The sequence below is a fragment of the Lucilia sericata genome, unplaced genomic scaffold (assembly GCF_015586225.1).
Source record: "Lucilia sericata isolate MDLA Ls3-8-SP2 unplaced genomic scaffold, ASM1558622v1 Contig001325F_arrow, whole genome shotgun sequence".
In the NCBI taxonomy this organism is placed as follows: Eukaryota; Metazoa; Arthropoda; class Insecta; order Diptera; family Calliphoridae; genus Lucilia; species Lucilia sericata.
In genome coordinates, this window is record NW_023995270.1 from 120,615 (window position 1) to 140,298 (window position 19,684).

The following is a 19,684-nucleotide window of genomic DNA, read 5'->3' on the forward strand; positions in this document are numbered from 1 at the left end:
ATTGTTATTTTGGAATAATATAAACGTTTTTAAGTGTTTTCTTAAAATTTGTATTAAAGTTCTTTATGAAAATAGTGGATCTCTAAAAGCTAGATTTGGTAAAATTTGCTGATATTAAAAAATCATCCTTCTGAGGCCCTTATGAAGTATTTGGTTCATAAATTTGTGTCGGCTGGGTGTTCCAGCAACAAAGTCCCGATCTTATTCTACTTCTTCTTGGGTCTAAAACTAAATAAGTTATGGGCAGTGGGAAACATTGAAGAAATAGCTATCTAAAATCCTTTGGACAATTTTTGCTAGGACCAATAGGTAAAAACCCTGTATGACCAAAATGTCCAACTCTAACAACGGTAGTTTTTAGCCGATAGAGCTGAAAATTTCCAATAGTTGTCGATTTGTTGAGTTGGGTCACTTGACACGAAATTCCCCATATATACATATAAGTAATTTAAAGTTCATACAATGACTTCCTTTAAAACAATTTCAATTAATTTTTTCAAAAAGTTCATAAAGTTTACTAACCTTAAATTTTAATAAATTAAACACCTTTTAACACAACTTTCTTCTTGTCCTTTACCTTACACACTACAATACACTGCATGCATTACATTATGCATTAATTAACAAAAAAATTAAGTATAACAAATGTTTAAAATAATTTAAATATTTTGTTTTTTTATGAACAAACACTAAAGAATCTTTAATTGATATATAAAATAAACTTGTGTGTTGTATTTTTGTGTTAATTGATTTAATTAAAAATTATTTTGAAGGCCTTAAATAAAAATGTATTTGCAAGCAAAAAAAAAAAAAAAACTTTCAAATACTTGGCGGAATGTTAAGCGGATACTTTGTATGTGTAATTAGAAAAACTTTGTCATTTTATTTTAGATCACACAATTGTGTTGCGAATTTAAATGGTGCACTAGTAGATCATATCGTATCTTAGAGAATGCAAGTCAAGGAATTGTCGGCAATAACTTATTGAAATTTCATATTTAACAACACTAATAGCCTTTGCACGGAGTAATACTAAACTACATTATGTATCTTATAATTTAAAGGAAGGACTTCCTTGTGTCTAGTTCAGCACGTGACTCAGTTTGCGTGGGGCATTTCAATCCTGTTAGACTATAATGGAATTCCCATGATAATTAATTTTCTTTTGTTTAAATTCATATTTCATAAAATCATTTTATTCAAATATTTGTCTCTAAAGTTTGCATTGTGTTTTGTCGGTTTTTATTTAAAATATGCAAAATTTAAATTCATAATTATTCACCTATGCATACATATGTGATGAATTAATTAATTTAAATTTCTTATTGTAGTTTTATATCAGACTGCATGTGACTTTGACAAGAACTTAGAGCTGGTTTATTAAATTAAGACTGAGACACTTAGATAGGGTTTCTGGTTCCCGAAATACTTCCAAACCAATAGATTTGGAAACTTTTCGAAAAACTATAAATGTTTACATGGAAAATTTTAGAAGTAGAAGGGTATTATTGGTTTGTGCTAATGTTTGTAAAAACCAAAAATATTGGTTTTACACACACCTTTGAATATATATAGCTATATCCGTCCATCTGTTTGTCTGTCTATCCGCCTGTTTCCATGTAAACCTTGTGGGCACAAGGACGAAGCTATTGAGAATGGGTAAAATCGGTATATTATATCGCCTAGTCCTACAACCATTGCCCCCGAACAAGGCTTTTGAGCTCATAACTATGTTAAATATTCTTTTATCTCTTCAAATATCGGCAAAACATAGTTTATATAAGTCTTAATAATACAGCCGATTTTCGCAATTATCGGGCCCTTGTCCCCATACAAAGTCCACATCAGAAAATTTACATACTTACATTAATATGGATGGAGTCATATTTGGCCCCATGTAACTTCTCCTTAAAAAAATCTCTTTTTTAACTGTGTAGGGTAGCATATAGTCTAACTAACTAACTAACTAACTAACTAACTACTAACTAACTAACTAACTAACTAACTAACTAACTAACTAACTAACTAACTAACTAACTAACTAACTAACTAACTAACTAACTACTAACTAACTAACTAACTAACTAACTAACTAACTAACTAACTAACTAACTAACTAACTACTAACTAACTAACTAACTAACTAACTAACTAACTAACTAACTAACTAACTAACTAACTAACTAACTAACTAACTAACTAACTAACTAACTAACTAACTAACTAACTAACTAACTAACTAACTAACTAACTAACTAACTAACTAACTAACTAACTAACTAACTAACTAACTAACTAACTAACTAACTAACTAACTAACTAACTAACTAACTAACTAACTAACTAACTAACTAACTAACTAACTAACTAACTAACTAACTAACTAACTAACTAACTAACTAACTAACTAACTAACTAAATCGATCCACCAAGGTTAGTACTAATAGGCCAGACTGAAATTTTTAGCTCTATTGGTCAAGAACAGCAGGACGTAGAGGGGATCAAAGTTGGACATTACGGTCATACAGGGTTTTATTCAAATATGTGTAACTTTTCACCTATTGATCCTAGAAAAAATTGTCCAAATTTTTTAATTTTTTTTTCAAAGTGGGAAATTTTTTGCTCAGTAGAAAGCTTATACAATTTCCTTAAGGGCTTCATAGTCCCATAATGGGAAGCGAGTGGGATATCTAATTTTCCCCCTTTTTTCAAAATGTCCCTTTATTGTTGGTTTTTTTTTTGCTCAAAAGAAAGCTTAGACATTTCCTTTAAGAGCTTTGTTGTTACTTAGAGGGATGTTTTAGCTCAAAAAGCAATGTTTTTGAGTTAAAATATTATTTTTTATTTACATATGTCACTTGCATCCCACAAAGTGATCGGAAAGCTTTTAAGGGAAATGGTCTTACTTTTGAGCAAAAAAAACTACTTATAATTTTAACATTTAAATATTTTAAATTTCTTTTATTAAACAAAATTCACACGTTTTTTTTTAAAGAACATAGTCAAATAAATAAACACATAATCATGCAATGATTGGACTTTATTTTTTAATTGCGACACATATTTAAAATAGCATTTAAAAATCCACAAAATTTTGGGTTTTCCATATTTTAAATCTTTTTTATTCAAAATCCTGTAATTATGTTTACACTAGTTTTAGATTCATAATTTATTATTGGATTTTCCCATATTCACAAATGTATCAATTTAACCACAATATTTAGTAGTTGTTTATTCTTTAAAAATCGATAAATTTGCGGTTACTTCTTTAGGCCTTCAAACTTAGTTTGTCACTTTGACCGAGAACATTTGGTATCGTAAAGGTTCAAGTTCAACTATTAACATTTTGTTCTAATTTGTAATCGATAATTTTAAGATGAATCTTTTTAAAGAACTTTATCGTCGTATGTAGTTACTTTCACACGTTTCACTTAAAAACTGTTTTAGTATTTTGAAATTTTTATGCAATTAACTTGTCAATACCTTTGCAAAATATAACTTTTCGCTACTTCACTTGATCTTAACTTGGGTGTGCTAGTAAAAAGTTTTACACCAGACTCATTTGTATTGAAAAACCCGAACACGTGTTTTGTAAAATGTCTCAATGAAACTAATCATTTTAAGACAAGTTCAATAATATTAAATAATAAATAATTTAATACATAATAACTACTATCGCTAATCTAGTTGTTTAACATACATAGTTACAAATTGCATATTTTACATTTACACTACAAGTAATGTTGTGTACACTACAATTGGAATGTCTTGTACTTAAGATATTGTTAAGAATTCAACTTATATAAAAAAAACATTGGCCAAGATTAATGAAGTTTGTTTTTGCCATAATGTTGTAATAATTCAAATGATCTGTCTTCTGATTGGATAATATGATTGTAGATCTGTGATTTAAATTAATTAGAGTTTTGTCATAATAATAATATTTTTCTTGCAAAATAAAAAAATAAACCCTTCGTATTAGTGAAAACAATAATGAATCTTCTATTTAAATATAAATCTATTGGTAACCACCTGAGCGCGAGATGGGTGTGATTTGTCTATACCGTTACTAAAGTAATGTGAAAAGATGTGTAATATCGTGGGAAATAATACAATAAGAAAAATTCCATTTAACGATTAATAAACAATACATACAAAAAATAGTTGTATTTAAAACTTACTTTCACTAGTTTTGACATATGTATGTTCGACGTATGGGGCAAGGTCTGAATTATAAAAGGGTGGCGTTTGTCGGCCATTGTTCGCTTCAAACGAATCAGTTACATTCCGTACGGGTTTTATATAATGGTCTGCCTAGATTTCAAGTATCATTTCGGACATGGAAAATTGCCTTTTAAAGGCTCTCGGCTTCTATTTGTAAAGTATCCAATTTCCCTACATTTAGACTATAGACTAGACCATAAACTAGACTATAAACTAGACTATAACCTAGACTATAAACTAGACAATAAACTAGACTATAACCTAGACTATAAACTAGACAATAAACTAGACAATAAACTAGACTATAGACAAGACTATAGACTAGGCTATAGACTAGACATAGACTAGACTATAGACTAGACTATAGACTAAACTATAGACTAGACTATAAACTAGACTATAGACTAGACTATAGACTAGACTATAGACTAGACTATAGACTAGACTGTAGACTAGACTATAGACTAGACTAGACAATAGACTAGAGTATAAACTAGACTATAGACTAGACTATAGACTAGACTAGACTAGACTAGACTATAGACTAGACTAGACTAGATTAGACTTAGACTGACTAGACTAGACTAGACTAGACTAGACTAGACTAGACTAGACTATAGACTAGACTAGACTATAGGACTAGACTATAGACTAGACTATAGACTAGACTATAGACTAGACTATAGACTAGGACTATAGACTAGACTATAGACTAGACTATAGACTTAGACTATAGACTAGGACTATAGGACTAGACTATAGACTAGACTATAGACTAGACTATAGACTAGACTATAGACTAGACTATGACTAGACTAGATAGACCCTATAGACTAGACTATAGACTAGACTATAGACTAGACTATAGACTAGACTATAGACTAGACTATAGACTAGACTATAGACTAGCTATAGACTAGACTATAGACTAGGACTATAGACTAGACATAGACTAGAATATAGACTAGACTTATAGACTAGACTATAGACTAGACTATAGACTAGACTATAGACTAGACTATAGACTAGACTATAGACTAGACTATAGACTAGACTATAGACTAGACTATAGACTAGACTATAGACTAGACTATAGACTAGACTAGACTATAGACTAGACTATAGACTAGACTATAGACTAGACTATAGACTAGACTATAGACTAGACTATAGACTAGACTATAGACTAGACTATAGACTAGACTATAGACTAGACTATAGACTAGACTATAGACTAGACTATAGACTAGACTATAGACTAGACTATAGACTAGACTATAGACTAGACTATAGACTACTATAGACTAGACTATAGACTAGACTATAGACTAGACTATAGACTAGACTATAGACTAGACTATAGACTAGACTATAGACTAGACTATAGACTAGACTATAGACTAGACTATAGACTAGACTATAGACTAGACTATAGACTAGACTATAGACTAGACTATAGACTAGACTATAGACTAGACTATAGACTAGACTATAGACTAGACTATAGACTAGACTAGACTAGACTATAGACTAGACTATAGACTAGACTATAGACCTAGACTATAGACTAGACTATAGACTAGACTATAGACTAGACTATAGACTAGACTATAGACTAGACTATAGACTAGACTATAGACTAGACTATAGACTAGACTATAGACTAGACTATAGACTAGACTAATAGACTAGACTTAACTAGACTATAGACTAGACTATAGACTAGACTATAGACTAGACTATAGACTAGACTATAGACTAGACTATAGACTAGACTATAGACTGACTATAGACTAGACTAGACTCAACTCCTTCATCCGCATTTTTTCAACCACGTATAAGGAAGTTGTTCAAGATGGTATGTGAAGGATTTCGTGCGATTCAGTAAAAGTAAAAATTTTTAATCTGCCACTCGTAGACAAGTGGGAAATAGAGAGCTGGTCCGAGAACACTTCCTTGTTTAATGCCAGCTTCAATTTTATATTATTTTCTCTCAGTAGTAGCGTGGCAAACAAACTCTAACTTTATAGTAATGCCAAAAAAATATCCTCTTCATTAAAAAAGCTCCCGGTCAGTTATCCATTACAGTATTTGGTCATAGTATTGTAGAAATTCAATCAATTATATCAAATCCTTGATTAGAGCTTTTCATGTATTTAAAGACATTTAGTCCAGTTTGATTCCATCTTTTATTTTTTGAGAATTTCATGAATCCTTATTTGCGTCAGAGAACAAACTATTACTTAAAAAAAACTAATTAGATCTGTTAACACATGTTTGAGGCAGGTCACATCCAAGACTACTCTCTAAAAGAGTAGGGAAAACATATATAAGTGTAAAAAACTTCTATGTGTAACTTGTCTTACTCAGATTCTTAATCTATCCATTGTTAAAAACTATAACAACGGCTTAAACCTTTAGAAATTTGACTACGTGACGAATGAAATACATTTAGTTTTGAAAAAAAACTTTAAATAGTCTGAAGTCTTTAAAAAATCTAAATATTTTAACGTAAAACATAAAATATTTGTATCCATAAGATAACATCCATTTAAACTTCCCCTAAGACCCTCTAACGGTGCAGCGACTCTGTTCTAAGGTTTTTAACAATCGACCTTGCCTGATCTTTAACAATTCTGCCATATGGACAAAACTACTAACTAACATGCGTAGTCTTCGATAAACCGGTTGATAGATAAATATTTTACATGTTCAAATGAAACTGAAATTATGTACTTGAATTTACGAGAATTTCTTTAAATATGTATTAGTGTGTAACTACTAGTATTGTACGAATTATAGAAATAAAATAAATTCTTTTGAATTGAAATATTCAAGTTATTTTTATTTTTATTTTAATGCAGGTTATTTAGTGTATATTGTATTTGTAAGTAATTAAAATGTAACAATAATACAAATTAACATGATAAAAGCAATAAGAATTTTATTATGTACAAAAACATTTTTTATTTATTTTTTGAAATATGTAGACGAGAGTAACTAGTTATCACTACTGTATAGAGATTAATTAAATAACAATAAAATCCAAGTTTTAATATTAAAAACGGCCTTTGTTTCTTTTGCTGCGTGCTAAATGTTTTTGATTCTTATTCCTGTTCGTTTCATTTAAATTATGATTTAATGTTAAACTAACTACTACTTAGTAAATCTATTGTGTATCTTAGGAATTCAAATTGAAAAAAAAAATATGTCATACTAATTCAGGGTCATATTGCCGTACCAGTTGCTTTTCTAACAATAAATTTTCCGTGTATGCGGTTTACGAAAGTTCAGCGAACTTTGAGTTTTTTGTTCAAACAAAACACCAGTTTGTTGATCGCACAAATCAATGACGTTTTAAAAAATTTTCGAAAAAAAACCAAAAATAAAAGAATAACAAATTAAATATTAGTAACTCTTTTTATGAATATAAATTATTAGTTTTGGTTAAATTTTTTCACCGAACAAAACTTTCCGCTTTAATGTGATAAATGCTTAAGCTACTTTGTTGCTGTCGTTTGATCAAGTTTAGAATTTAATGCTGGAGAGTAAAATTGTTCAGTCATTCATTCATTTATTCCAATAATTGGGGAATACCTCGGCGCTTGAGGCATTTTGTTACATATGATGCTGCTGTCGCTGTTGTTGCTGTTTCCGTGGTTGTGTCTTAGTCATAGACATGTTTTTCTCTAAAATAAACTGGATTTTGTGAGAATTTCTTTAGAATTAAATTAGAATTTATAAAAATTATTTGATTGTTGTTTATGTTAATAACAGAAAATCATAAATTCTGGTTTCTTTGTGGTTTCCTTAAAAGGCTTTATAATATTAAAATTCTAACTTATTTTCAAAGCGGAGCTTTACTTTCTATTGTTTACAAATCGTTTTCTAATACTTAAGAATACGTCACTATCAGCCACTCCACTGTAACTAAAAGTATGTACCTTTCCTTCTTAAACATGTCTATGCAGGCGGCAACATGTTTTGATTGTTATACATTTTGCGGATACATATTTATTTTTAGAATAATAAATTATTGATTTATATGCATGAAGTTTATTATTAACGTAATATTTTTAATTTATTTCCATTTTAACGTTTATTAGTAACGGACTTAATTGTTTAATTGTTTTTCCCAAAAACTAATGATTAATTACTTTTCAATTTAGAACTTTTTTGTTTGATTTTATTTGATTTGATTCTTAAGACAATGTCTTAGAAACAACATAATTAATTAAGTTTTCAAATTAGATCAGATAGTTTGTAAGAGGAAAGAATGCTAAGTGAATTATTTGCATTTTGGCACGTAATTAAAATTGAAGCCAAATAGTTATTGGAAATAATATTGTTCTGATAACTGGTACATTTTTAGAGTTCGTTCTCAGCTGAAATTTTTAGCAATTTTTTATTACATTCCGCATGCCCATTTTCTGATCATAAATAATACTTTTATCGGGTACCCTATCCGCGACTCAAAAGACTCTTTTATGAGCCTATTTTTTGATTAGTTCCGACTCATTTTTGAACATTTTTTTTGAGTCGAATTACTGATTGTTTTGGAGACATTTTCCAATATTACATAAACCGGTTTTTGATCTTCTGACCGCGCGAAATATAACATTAAATAATACTTTGAATACACTTTAAACTAGACCATACACTACACTGTAGACTAATATATAGACTATCGACTTAACTATAGAGTAAAGTCTAGTCTGAAACCATGTAGACATAATCATAATAGTGTTCCTTAAAGCCCCAGATGATTGAGAGGAGAGAATCTCAGGTGTAACAGTCAGTCACAAAAACTAAAAACAATCTGGTTTTTCTGCTGCCAAACAATAGTTCCAGTTTAGGTTTTTTTCTACCATTTTTAGGAGTAATATCACATTGCTTGTAAATTCATATAGCCTATTATTCATAGACTAGAACACAGACTATATTATAAACTAGAGTATATAAGTAACTATATACTAGACTAAATATAGACTAGACTATATGCTATACAAAATACTAGACCATAGACTGGAATATAGACTAGACCATATATTAGAACATGGACTAGAACTTATGTAGAACAGACTGTAGACTGGACTATATAGACTAGACTAAAGACTAGGCTGTATGCCAGTTTATAGACTACGCTATAGATTAGGTTAGGTTTATAGGAGGATGTATAGTACATCAAATCCGAAGAAATACACCTAGGCCACTATCGGGACTGTTGTGCGAAAAAAAATGTTCACTGAGTATATTATTTTTCAATGTTCAGAAAGTCAGTTTACTGGACGTAATTCCTAAGAATTTTTCAATCAGTGTTAGTCAGGAATGTTATTTCCGGAATAACATCTCTTCCAAGATACTTGGATCGAACTTCGACGAATGCTTGACAGTGGCAAAGAAAGTGCTCCAGAGTTTCACTGTCCTCCCCACATGCTCTACACTCGTCTGAATCCGCACGGCCAATTTTGTATAGATGTGCTCGTAATCCTGTGTGTCCACTCAGAGTACGTACCATCATACTAACTTCAGACTTACTCATTTTGAGGAGATTTCTCGTCTTGTTATCATCAGGGTCACCCCATAGGATCTTTGTGGTTCTACCCACCGTTTCATTATTCCAAGAGGCATTATGGGATTCTCTCACCCATATTTTTAATTCAGCTTTTGTTGCGTCGAATGATTTTGCGTCCGTCAGGTTAACTACCTCCCTTTAAAGCTATTACATTCGCCCTTTCGTTGAAGACTAATTCCGAGTGGACTGGTATCCATATGATGTAAACCTTACCTCTGGGAGAGTATTCAGTTAAAGCTTTCTTACAATCCAATATGGTCTTAGCTTTAATTATATCACCTGAAATCGAAATATTAAGGGCTATGGGCGCCATATTTATTCTAATCCAATTTACACATTCCGTTATTGCTCGGACTTCTGCCTGGAAGCTTGTGTTATGATTATGGGTCTTAAATATAGGACCCCAGGCCCACTTTATACCCCAATTTAGAGCCATCCATGTAACAACGAATTTCTACTGGTGTTTGCTCTAGTGTTCCGCTTGATCAAGACATTCTATCTGGGATCAGCGTTTCAAAGTTTCCGACATATTCTGTGTCTGGTAACGATCATACACGTCCGATGATTGTATACGGTGGTATATTTCTGTTTCTGGGTCTTAAATATAGGAACCCAGGCCCACTTTATACCCCAATTTAGAGCCATCCGTGTAATAACGGATTCCTACTGGTATTTGCTCTATTTTTCCGCTTGACCAAGACATTCTATCTGGAATCAGCTTTTCAAAGTTTCCAACATATTCTGTGTCTGGTATGCGATCAGACACGTCCGATGATTGTGTATAGTTCGCCTTAAGTAAAGAGACGTTCGGCTGTAAGCGCCGCTTCATATCTAAAATATGTTTCAATGGGTGGAATATCCAGCAACGTTTCCAGAGCTTTGGTTGAAGTAGTGCCCATGGAACCACTTTTTGTCCAAAGCAGTCTACCAGATTATATAGTAGGACTAAGACCCCATTTCATTTTCCTACATATCGCCCAGCACCGATGTGCCTTGTTGATCCTATCAGAGCCTCCTCAGTTCTTCAGCACAAGAATTTGGACTAAACTATAGACTACACCATAGACTGTACTACAGGCTGGTGTATTGACTAATATGTGTATTAACTAAAAAATCAAAAGTTAATAAGTTAGAAAAAGTTCCGAAAAAGTCGTGCGACTACCACGGTATAGTTCAACACCTACTATCGTCCCTAATTGGGCTTCAAAGCAGGAACCCTGCATTAAAATCATATAACTTCATCAGTTACAACAATATATGTACGTCCTTAATATATGTCTAGCAACTGCCTATCCCTCCCTACTTTAATTAGTCTATTGGGTTTATGGACTAATCCAGTAAAAACAGCTCTGTTTCCAGGTTTAAACCTCAAGGAAGGACCTCTGCATTAAAATTGTATAGTTCCAGCAGTTACAACAACAAGGCCAAATCCGAATATCTATGACGCGAATATATAGTTTTACTATGATCTGACTAGACTAGACCATAGACTGGTGTGTTGACTACTATGTAAACTAAATTTAAGGTTAATAAGAAAAAGTTCCGAAGAAGTCGTGCGGGTACCGCTGTATAGTTCGATAATAAAAAGTTTTAAAGTACTGATTTTTCCATGCCTCACTCATGTACTTTTTCTCTGTTGTTTCAGAATTACACATCCAAATTCTTTTGGAAATATGGATTAAATTTTTACTAAAATAAAACAACTTTCTACAGAACTTTTCGCTCATAGTCCATTCCGCTTAGAGGCCAGAAACGGATGTAAGTCAAAACAATACAAACATCAGCCCAAACTCATAATACCCTCCCCACTGTAGTGGTGTAGGATATAATGACCTGCGCAATACATGGAAAAATATACGTCCTTAATACGTCCTTAAACAACTGCATATCCCTCCTTACTTCTCTTAGACCAATGAATTTATGGACTAATCCAGTAGTAACGGCTCAATTTTCAGGTTTAGACCTCAAAAAGGACCCCTGCATTAAAATTGTATAGTTTCAGCAGTTACAACAACAAGGCCAAATCCGAATATCTAAGACGCCAATATATAGTTTTACTATGATCATTGGAAGCCAGTATTGCCTAAAACTCGCGTAATATGCGACCACAGATGAAACCTTAATATTATCGGTCGCAAATTACAAGACCAATTAAAAGCTAAGTACTTAGAAAATAGAGTTTAGGAAGTTTTACCTTTAAAGAACGCTCTTAGGAAAATCCAACCTAATTACTTTAAAATAAAGATTTAAACTCTTTTATACGCAGATTCTTCTTTCTTCGAGGTTCGTACTTAACGCTGCTCAGTCCTTTAGAAAAGTATACTTTGGTCTTTGGGTTTTGATTTTTTTTTTTAATTTTATTGGACTATGTAATTAATAGAACAAATATTAATTACAATTTATAAAATACAAGAATTAAATATAGTTTAATTCTATAGAAGGAATGTTGACCCTATAATAATTGACGAAACATGTAAGAATGTAAAAATTTTTAGGGTTTTTTTTTTGATTTAACTGTAGAACGAGCCGAGTTTTTCCATATTTCCCATCTACTTCTTATGAAACTAAGTAAAAAGAATGCAGTAAAGTTTAAATAATAACTGTATTTGTTTTTTGTTAAAATTTTAGTTAATTTCAAAATACACACAATAAAAAAAGGTAATTTACAATATTAATTTCATTTAGATAACCAAACTAATTAAATTAATGATTAATGTTTTTGAGACGACACAAAATCCTTTAACGATTTTAAGTCGCACAAAATTGTACTTAAAATAAAATTAATGGATTTCATTTGTACAAATAATTATTTAAATAAACATTAACATATTTTTTATATTCATATAATAAATAATTCTAACTAAATAAAAACATTTGTTAACCGCAAAAAACAAACATATTTGAAATGGAAAGTTTTTGCAAAAAAAAAAGTAATTAAATTTGTTTTAAATTTACAAATAACTATAAATAAAATATATCACAGTGATCATATAGATTAATAAAATACTAATATAAAAAAAATAAGCGAAAATATGTTATGGTTGAACATTTGCTTGTATCCAGGTAATATAACTGCTAACGCGAGTATAAACACCAGGTCGCTCTAAACCGCAACCACGCCCATACGATACAATACCCTCCACAACCCATGCGTCACCGGCCAAACGTACTAAACCGCCACCGGAATCACCAGTACAACTATCCTTTTTATATTCACCTCCCGCACACAATTGTTCAGGTGCCACCTTAATGGGACACACCTGATTCTCTACATAGGGCAATTCTACTTTTCGTTTTTCGGCAGTGTATCTGGCTGCAAATAGAGGGAATATTGATTACTTTCCTTTAATATATATGAGATTTTTAAAAATTATGACTTACCGGTTCCCGTATGACCCCAACCAGCCACCGATAACTTTAAGCCCGATCTTAATTTTGGCGTTTGTGGTACCACATTTGGTAAACAAATCGGTGCTACTGAATTGGAATATTGAATATTACGATCCGCTCTTATGAGAGCTATATCATTGTAATTGTGATAACCATTGTAGGAACCATAATCTGCATGCACTATAATCCTTTCAATGCCCAAGCGCTGAAAGTCATCTAAACAGCCAGAATTATTGCAATCAACCGGTGTTTGGGTGTTGTGATCACCCACACGTACTGAGACTCTGAAAAAAAAATTAATAGCATTAGATATAAATTTTATAAAAATTATTGTTTGTATTCAAGTTATATTTGTCAAACAATTCAACAACTATATATTAATCCTCACAAAAATAATAAAGCTTTAAAAGTCATTGACCAATCGTTTTGATCACTGCGAGGAAGCAATGAATAGTTATAATTAGGAATTAATTTATGTAGTTTCTAGTTTGACTTATCTAAATTCAGAATAGCATTAATCTGTTTGTGCAAAATTTAATACTTACAATTTTCCAATTTTTACTTCAATTTCTCCTTTCACACAATGAGCTGCAGTTAGAAGATATCTTTGATTTATTACATTGCCGGCACAGACGGATACTAAGTCATCATTCACTAAAAGTTTAAAATATTAAAGAATCAGTTATATATACATTTATATGTAAATGGAAATTAATACATCGATGTTTGAAGGTTGGTAACTACAGCTAGAGGTTCACATTATGCATTTTCGTGTCAAAGCAGTGCATGCATTAAAATATCACTTCTTTACTAAAAAATGTGTCATACTAATGCTTTACATTTAATTTTGTCGATTTTTAATAATGTCTATTATTTTCGATGTGCGAATGATTTTGTTGTTATAAACGTCAAAACTAAAACCCCATTCTTAACCTATATTTGATAAGTCAACATTTAGTTCAGCTGACATGTTCGTACACCGCTTATGATGTTGAGAATAGTAGACCTAAAACTGTACGGCCACACGTCAAAATTTTGATCAACATTTGTGTATGTGCTGTTTATGCTTCTTCTGCTTCAATGAGTGATCAAAATATTGACGTGTTGCATACAACTAAAGTAATTTAAGAATTCTAAGGGCAATAGAAAATGTTGTCCTTATAACTTGCAACCTTGACTTTTTCGAAATGGCAATTGCGGGAAAAAAGCGCAAAAAAGTCTTATAGTCTAGTCTAGTCTATAGTCTAGTCTATAGTCTAGTCTATAGTCTAGTCTATAGTCTAGTCTATAGTCTAGTATAGTCTAGTCTATAGTCTAGTCTATAGTCTAGTCTATAGTCTAGTCTATAGTCTAGTCTATAGTCTAGTCTATAGTCTAGTCTATAGTCTAGTCTATAGTCTAGTCTATAGTCTAGTCTAGTCTATAGTCTAGTCTATAGTCTAGTCTATAGTCTAGTCTATAGTCTAGTCTATAGTCTAGTCTATAGTCTAGTCTATAGTCTAGTCTATAGTCTAGTCTATAGTCTAGTCTATAGTCTAGTCTATAGTCTAGTCTATAGTCTAGTCTATAGTCTAGTCTATAGTCTAGTCTATAGCCTAGTCTATAGTCTAGTCTATAGTCTAGTCTATAGTTTAGTCTATAGTCTAGTCTATAGTCTAGTCTATAGTCTAGTCTATAGTCTAGTCTATAATCTAGTCTATAGTCCAGTCTATAGGCTATTCTATAGTCTAGTCTATAGTATAGTCTATAATCTAGTATATAATGTAGTCTATAGTATAGTGTATAGTCTAGTCTATAAGCTAGTCTATAGTCTAGTTTATAGTCTAGTCTACAGTCTACTCTATAGTCTAGTCTATAGTCTAGTCTACAGTCGACTCTATAGTCTAGTTTACTGTCTAGTCTCTAGTCAGCTCTATAGTCTAGCCTGTATGACAGTTTCTAGCGGGTTTTGTGACATGATTTAACATGAAATGGTGAGAAAATATTGGCAACACTGCTTTCAACTACATGTGTGGATTTTCAGTTTAATATCTGACATACAGTAATAATGCCAATTATAATATCTATACTGCAAACAAATTGTTAATGTTGCATAAAATAGATAAATAAATTCGACATGAACAAGTTTTATAAGGACCAAAATCTGTTGACCTAATTTTATGAGGATCTGTACAGAAAATAGGGTTTTCTCAGTGTTTAGAACACGATACCTTAAAAAACCTGTTGTGATGGAAAAATTCTCAGACCAGATTCGGATTTAGCGGTGCTCAATCATATGTAACAAATATTTTTTGTAAATGTTTTCTGGATCTTACATAATTTCTGCTATAACAAATAATATCAATATTATTTGAGACCGTTAAAAAGTTATAACTTCAAAATTAATCATATTGCCAATTTTTTAGGTGCCACGTCATATTTGTCAAATATTTGATAAATCTGAAGGTACCTTAAAAGCTACTTATTTCAATGTTTAAGTTACCCATTTTTGCAAGTGCGTGACTCATAAACCCCTTTTTGAAATTCTGTGCTTATAGGTAAATGAAACAATTTAAAAAAAACCAAATTCTTTAAACATGTTTTAAAATAAACATTGTTAAACGAGTATGTAAAATGGTTAATTCATCAAATACACAATAAAAATTTTGCGCGCAAACGTAAAGTTATACAAGTGAATTTTTACGAGTGCATTTGCTAAAGAGAAAATTCGAATTTACATTTTGCAAAGCTTATATGAAGATCCTATATGTGTTAATGTTACTGATTAAATTATAACTAGAATCTATATATATAAAAATGAATGTGTGTTTGTTTGTATGTTTATATGTTTGTATGTTTGAACGTTATAGACTACTAAGCGGCTGAACCGATTTTATTCAAATTTTCACAGCGTATTCCTGTATGTCTGGAATAGGTAATAGACTACTTTTTATTTTGAAATTCCAAGTGGGCGAGGAGCCACGCCTATATTAAGAAAATATTAAATCCGTATATTTTAGATAATACAACAGTTAGAGTCCTCAAATTTTGTCAGAGCAACTTTAGTGTCAATATAATTATTTAGGACAAAAAGTTGGCGGACTATCATTAGGGGGCGTGGCACCTCCCATATAAATTAAATACAAAAATACGTTTATCTTGGAAACTATTACAGTTAGAATCTTCAAATTTTGCACGAAAAACTTTAACATCCATTTTGGGTAATAAATTGGCGGACTACCCATGAGGGGAGCGGCACCTCCCATATTAATTAAAGACAAAAATTCGTTTATCTGGAAAACTAATGGAACTAAATTCTTCAAATTTCGCACGAAGAACTTAAATATTCATCTGAACATTTTGGAGGAAAAAAAAGCGGACTTTCATCGGGGGGGTCTTGAAGCCCCCACATGAATCAAATAGAAAAATTTGTATATCTGAGAAACTATTAGAGCTAGAATCTTCAAATTTTACGTGGAGAACTCATGTGAACATTTAGAACATAACGGGCGGACTTTCAATGGGTGGCTTGGCACAACATATATGAATTAAATACAAAATTTCGTGCATCTTGGAAACTCTTATATTATTCAAATTTTTTATAGATAGATAGTAATTGGCGATAGATAGAAACTGGTGAACTTGCAATAATTTGCTTGTTTGCATATGTAACATATAATAAATCTGGCATTTATTTATACATATTCCCTTTAGGGTAGCAAAGCATACTGGGTATAGCTAGTCGTTTATATAACACCCTTTTCCCCATATATAATTTCAAACCGGATGTGTGTATTTAAAGTTTGATTGCTGTAAATTGTATAACAAAACTAACATTTTAAAAAATATCCCAATAGGCACAGAGGTTTGTTGTCAAATTAACAATTATGAACATTTAAACGTTATTATAAATATTAATATTTAAAAGCTATGTAATAACACAGGCCAACAAAATGTGAAAATAACGAATGGCAGAGGCTTTGGTGTCTAAACATTCGCTCATCTGTAAATTGTTTGAATAATTAACGTTATGCTTATTGGGTTGTTGCTATTGATGTAATTATTACAAGTAATTTTAAATTACATATTAAATTACAAAGAAAGTATAAATTATAAAAAATTAGTAGTAAATCCCACTATTTAGAAACTGTACTCTGAACCTCACTTTCATAAATATACTTTCAAAACTACACTCCCTTCATCCTATACTTACACTTCTTATACTCCAAATTGGCCAACCAAGGAAACTCTCCCAGTTCTGTTTCCCTCGCCGCCATAGATTTATTGCCAATATTAATGGGACCACAAACAGGAGGTTTCGGAAACAATGGTGAATTCTCTCTTTGTATAAACTCCTTTTCCCTATAAGCTGTTGTTGTTGACGCCACTACATAACGTGACGTCTGATCATCTTCATAATCCGAATCGGGGGGAAAAATAATACGATCACCATTTAAATTGTTGCGTGTGGCAAAACCGGTGTCAGAAGTACAACAAACGTACGGTCGGCGGCCTTGACCGTTTGCCTGGCATTCGGATTTGCGGGCAAATGCGAAAGCTGTCTGTTCATGAGTTTTTATAGCGTTTAAAGCGATGGACACTGATAGATGGAAACACACAAACCGCTACGACCATTGGGATTATAGCAACTTGGAGGAGCTATAATTAGAAATATTTACTATTACAAAATGTTGAAATTGTTTTAAACAATAATAACAACTAGTCATCTTTATTATAATGTTGTTGTTGTTAAGAATTTTACAAGTTATTGTTTATTTATTTTAATTATTTTTTTTTTTCTATTCACTTAACACTCTCTTATTATGTATATATCTTTCTCTTTCACACACACACGCACCTTCATACGCAAAAGCTTGTATTTTTATTATAAAAATACTAAAGATGAGCGTAAATTGTATAAAAATTAATTTTTGTTTATTTGCCATAATTACTCCAGTATTTGTATAATGAGAAAAAATTTGGTAATATATTGTTGTTGTTATTTTGTTTATAAGTTTTAAGCCGGGTTTTTAAATTAAGGTTTGTTTCTTTTTTTTCGTTTAGATGTTTCTAGTAGCGCGTTTTGTTTTAAACTAAGATAAGATTTGTTTTAAGCTGTCAGTTTTATCAAATTCTCAAACATTTTGTTGTTTCTCTTATTAACAATAAATAACAAATACACTTTGCAATGTTCTTATGAAAACATCTTTTTTTATCAGAAATGAATACAAATTTCTTCTCCATGTTCTCAAATTGAAACTCTCTCTAATAATCGTATCTAATTAATAATAATAAGTTGTCAAGTTGTAAAAAAAGGGTAGTAGTAGTTTTTTTGTATATATTTATGGTTTATTTATTTAAATATATTTTTGTTTATTTACTTAGTTTATTATACCCTCCACCACCATCAGTGGTGATAGAGGGTATATATAACTTTGCTCATTCCGTGTGTAACACCAAGAATATTCATCTGAGACCCAACAAAGTATATATATTCTGGGTCCTTATGAAATTCTGAGTCGATTTAGCTATGTCCGTCTGTCCGTCCGTCCGTCCGTCCGTCCGTCCGTCCGTCTGTCTGTCTGTCTGTCTGTGTAAAACACGCTCACGTTAATAACAAAGCAATTAAATGTTAACCAAATTCACCCAAAACATTCCTTTTTATCCGGGTACAGTTTGGTATTGAAATGAGCAAAATCGGTTCACACAGGGAAAAGTTTATGAATCAAAATTTAAAACAACCTCGAAAAAATAAGCATTTTTTACACATTCTGATGAAATTTCCCCAAAAACTATATAACCCATATAAATTTGGAATAAGTATTGCTCATGTGCACAGAATATACTGTGAAAGTTTTTTTCCGATCGGTCCATAATTGTCATAGCTCCCTTAAACGCGCATAACTCATTACTAAATTAAGATATCCATATAAAATTTGGAATAAGTATTACTCATATGCACAGAAATATTATTATGAAAGTTTTTTTCCGATCGGTCCATAATTGGTCATAGCTCCCATACAAGGTCCCCTCCCGAAAATCACTTAAACGCACATAACTCATTACTAAATTTAAATATCCATATAAAATTTTACACATGTTTTGCTCTTACATATATAAATATTACTATGAAATTTTTTTCCGATCGGTCCATAATTGGTCATAGCTCCCATACAAGGACCCTTCCCGAAAATCACTTAAACGTGCATAACTCATTACTAAATTAAGATATCCATATAAAATTTGGAATAAGTATTACTCATAGGCACAGAAATATTATTATGAAAGTTTTTTTCCGATCGGTCCATAATTTGTCATAGCTCCCATATAAGGTCCCCTCGCGAAAATCACTTAAACGCACATAACTCATTACTAAATCAAGATATCCATATAAAATTTGGAATAAGTATTGCTCATATGCACAGAAATATTACTATGAAATTTTTTTCCGATCGGTCCATAATTGGTCATAGCTCCCATACAAGGTCCCTTCCCGAAAATCACTTAAACACACAT

General features: G+C 31.4%; 1 protein-coding gene across 1 annotated transcript; it reads right to left on the reverse strand.

Moving 5' to 3' along the window:
- Positions 1-12,438: 12,438 nt before the first annotated feature.
- LOC119610961 (serine protease 7-like) lies at positions 12,439-18,163 on the reverse strand. The gene is given in 6 exon segments (XM_037966387.1): positions 12,439-13,112; positions 13,181-13,473; positions 13,735-13,843; positions 17,382-17,759; positions 17,762-17,827; positions 18,027-18,163. Coding segments are annotated over 6 exon segments (1,212 nt in total). The 5' UTR covers positions 18,115-18,163; the 3' UTR covers positions 12,439-12,834.
- Between the last annotated feature and the right edge of the window lie 1,521 nt (positions 18,164-19,684).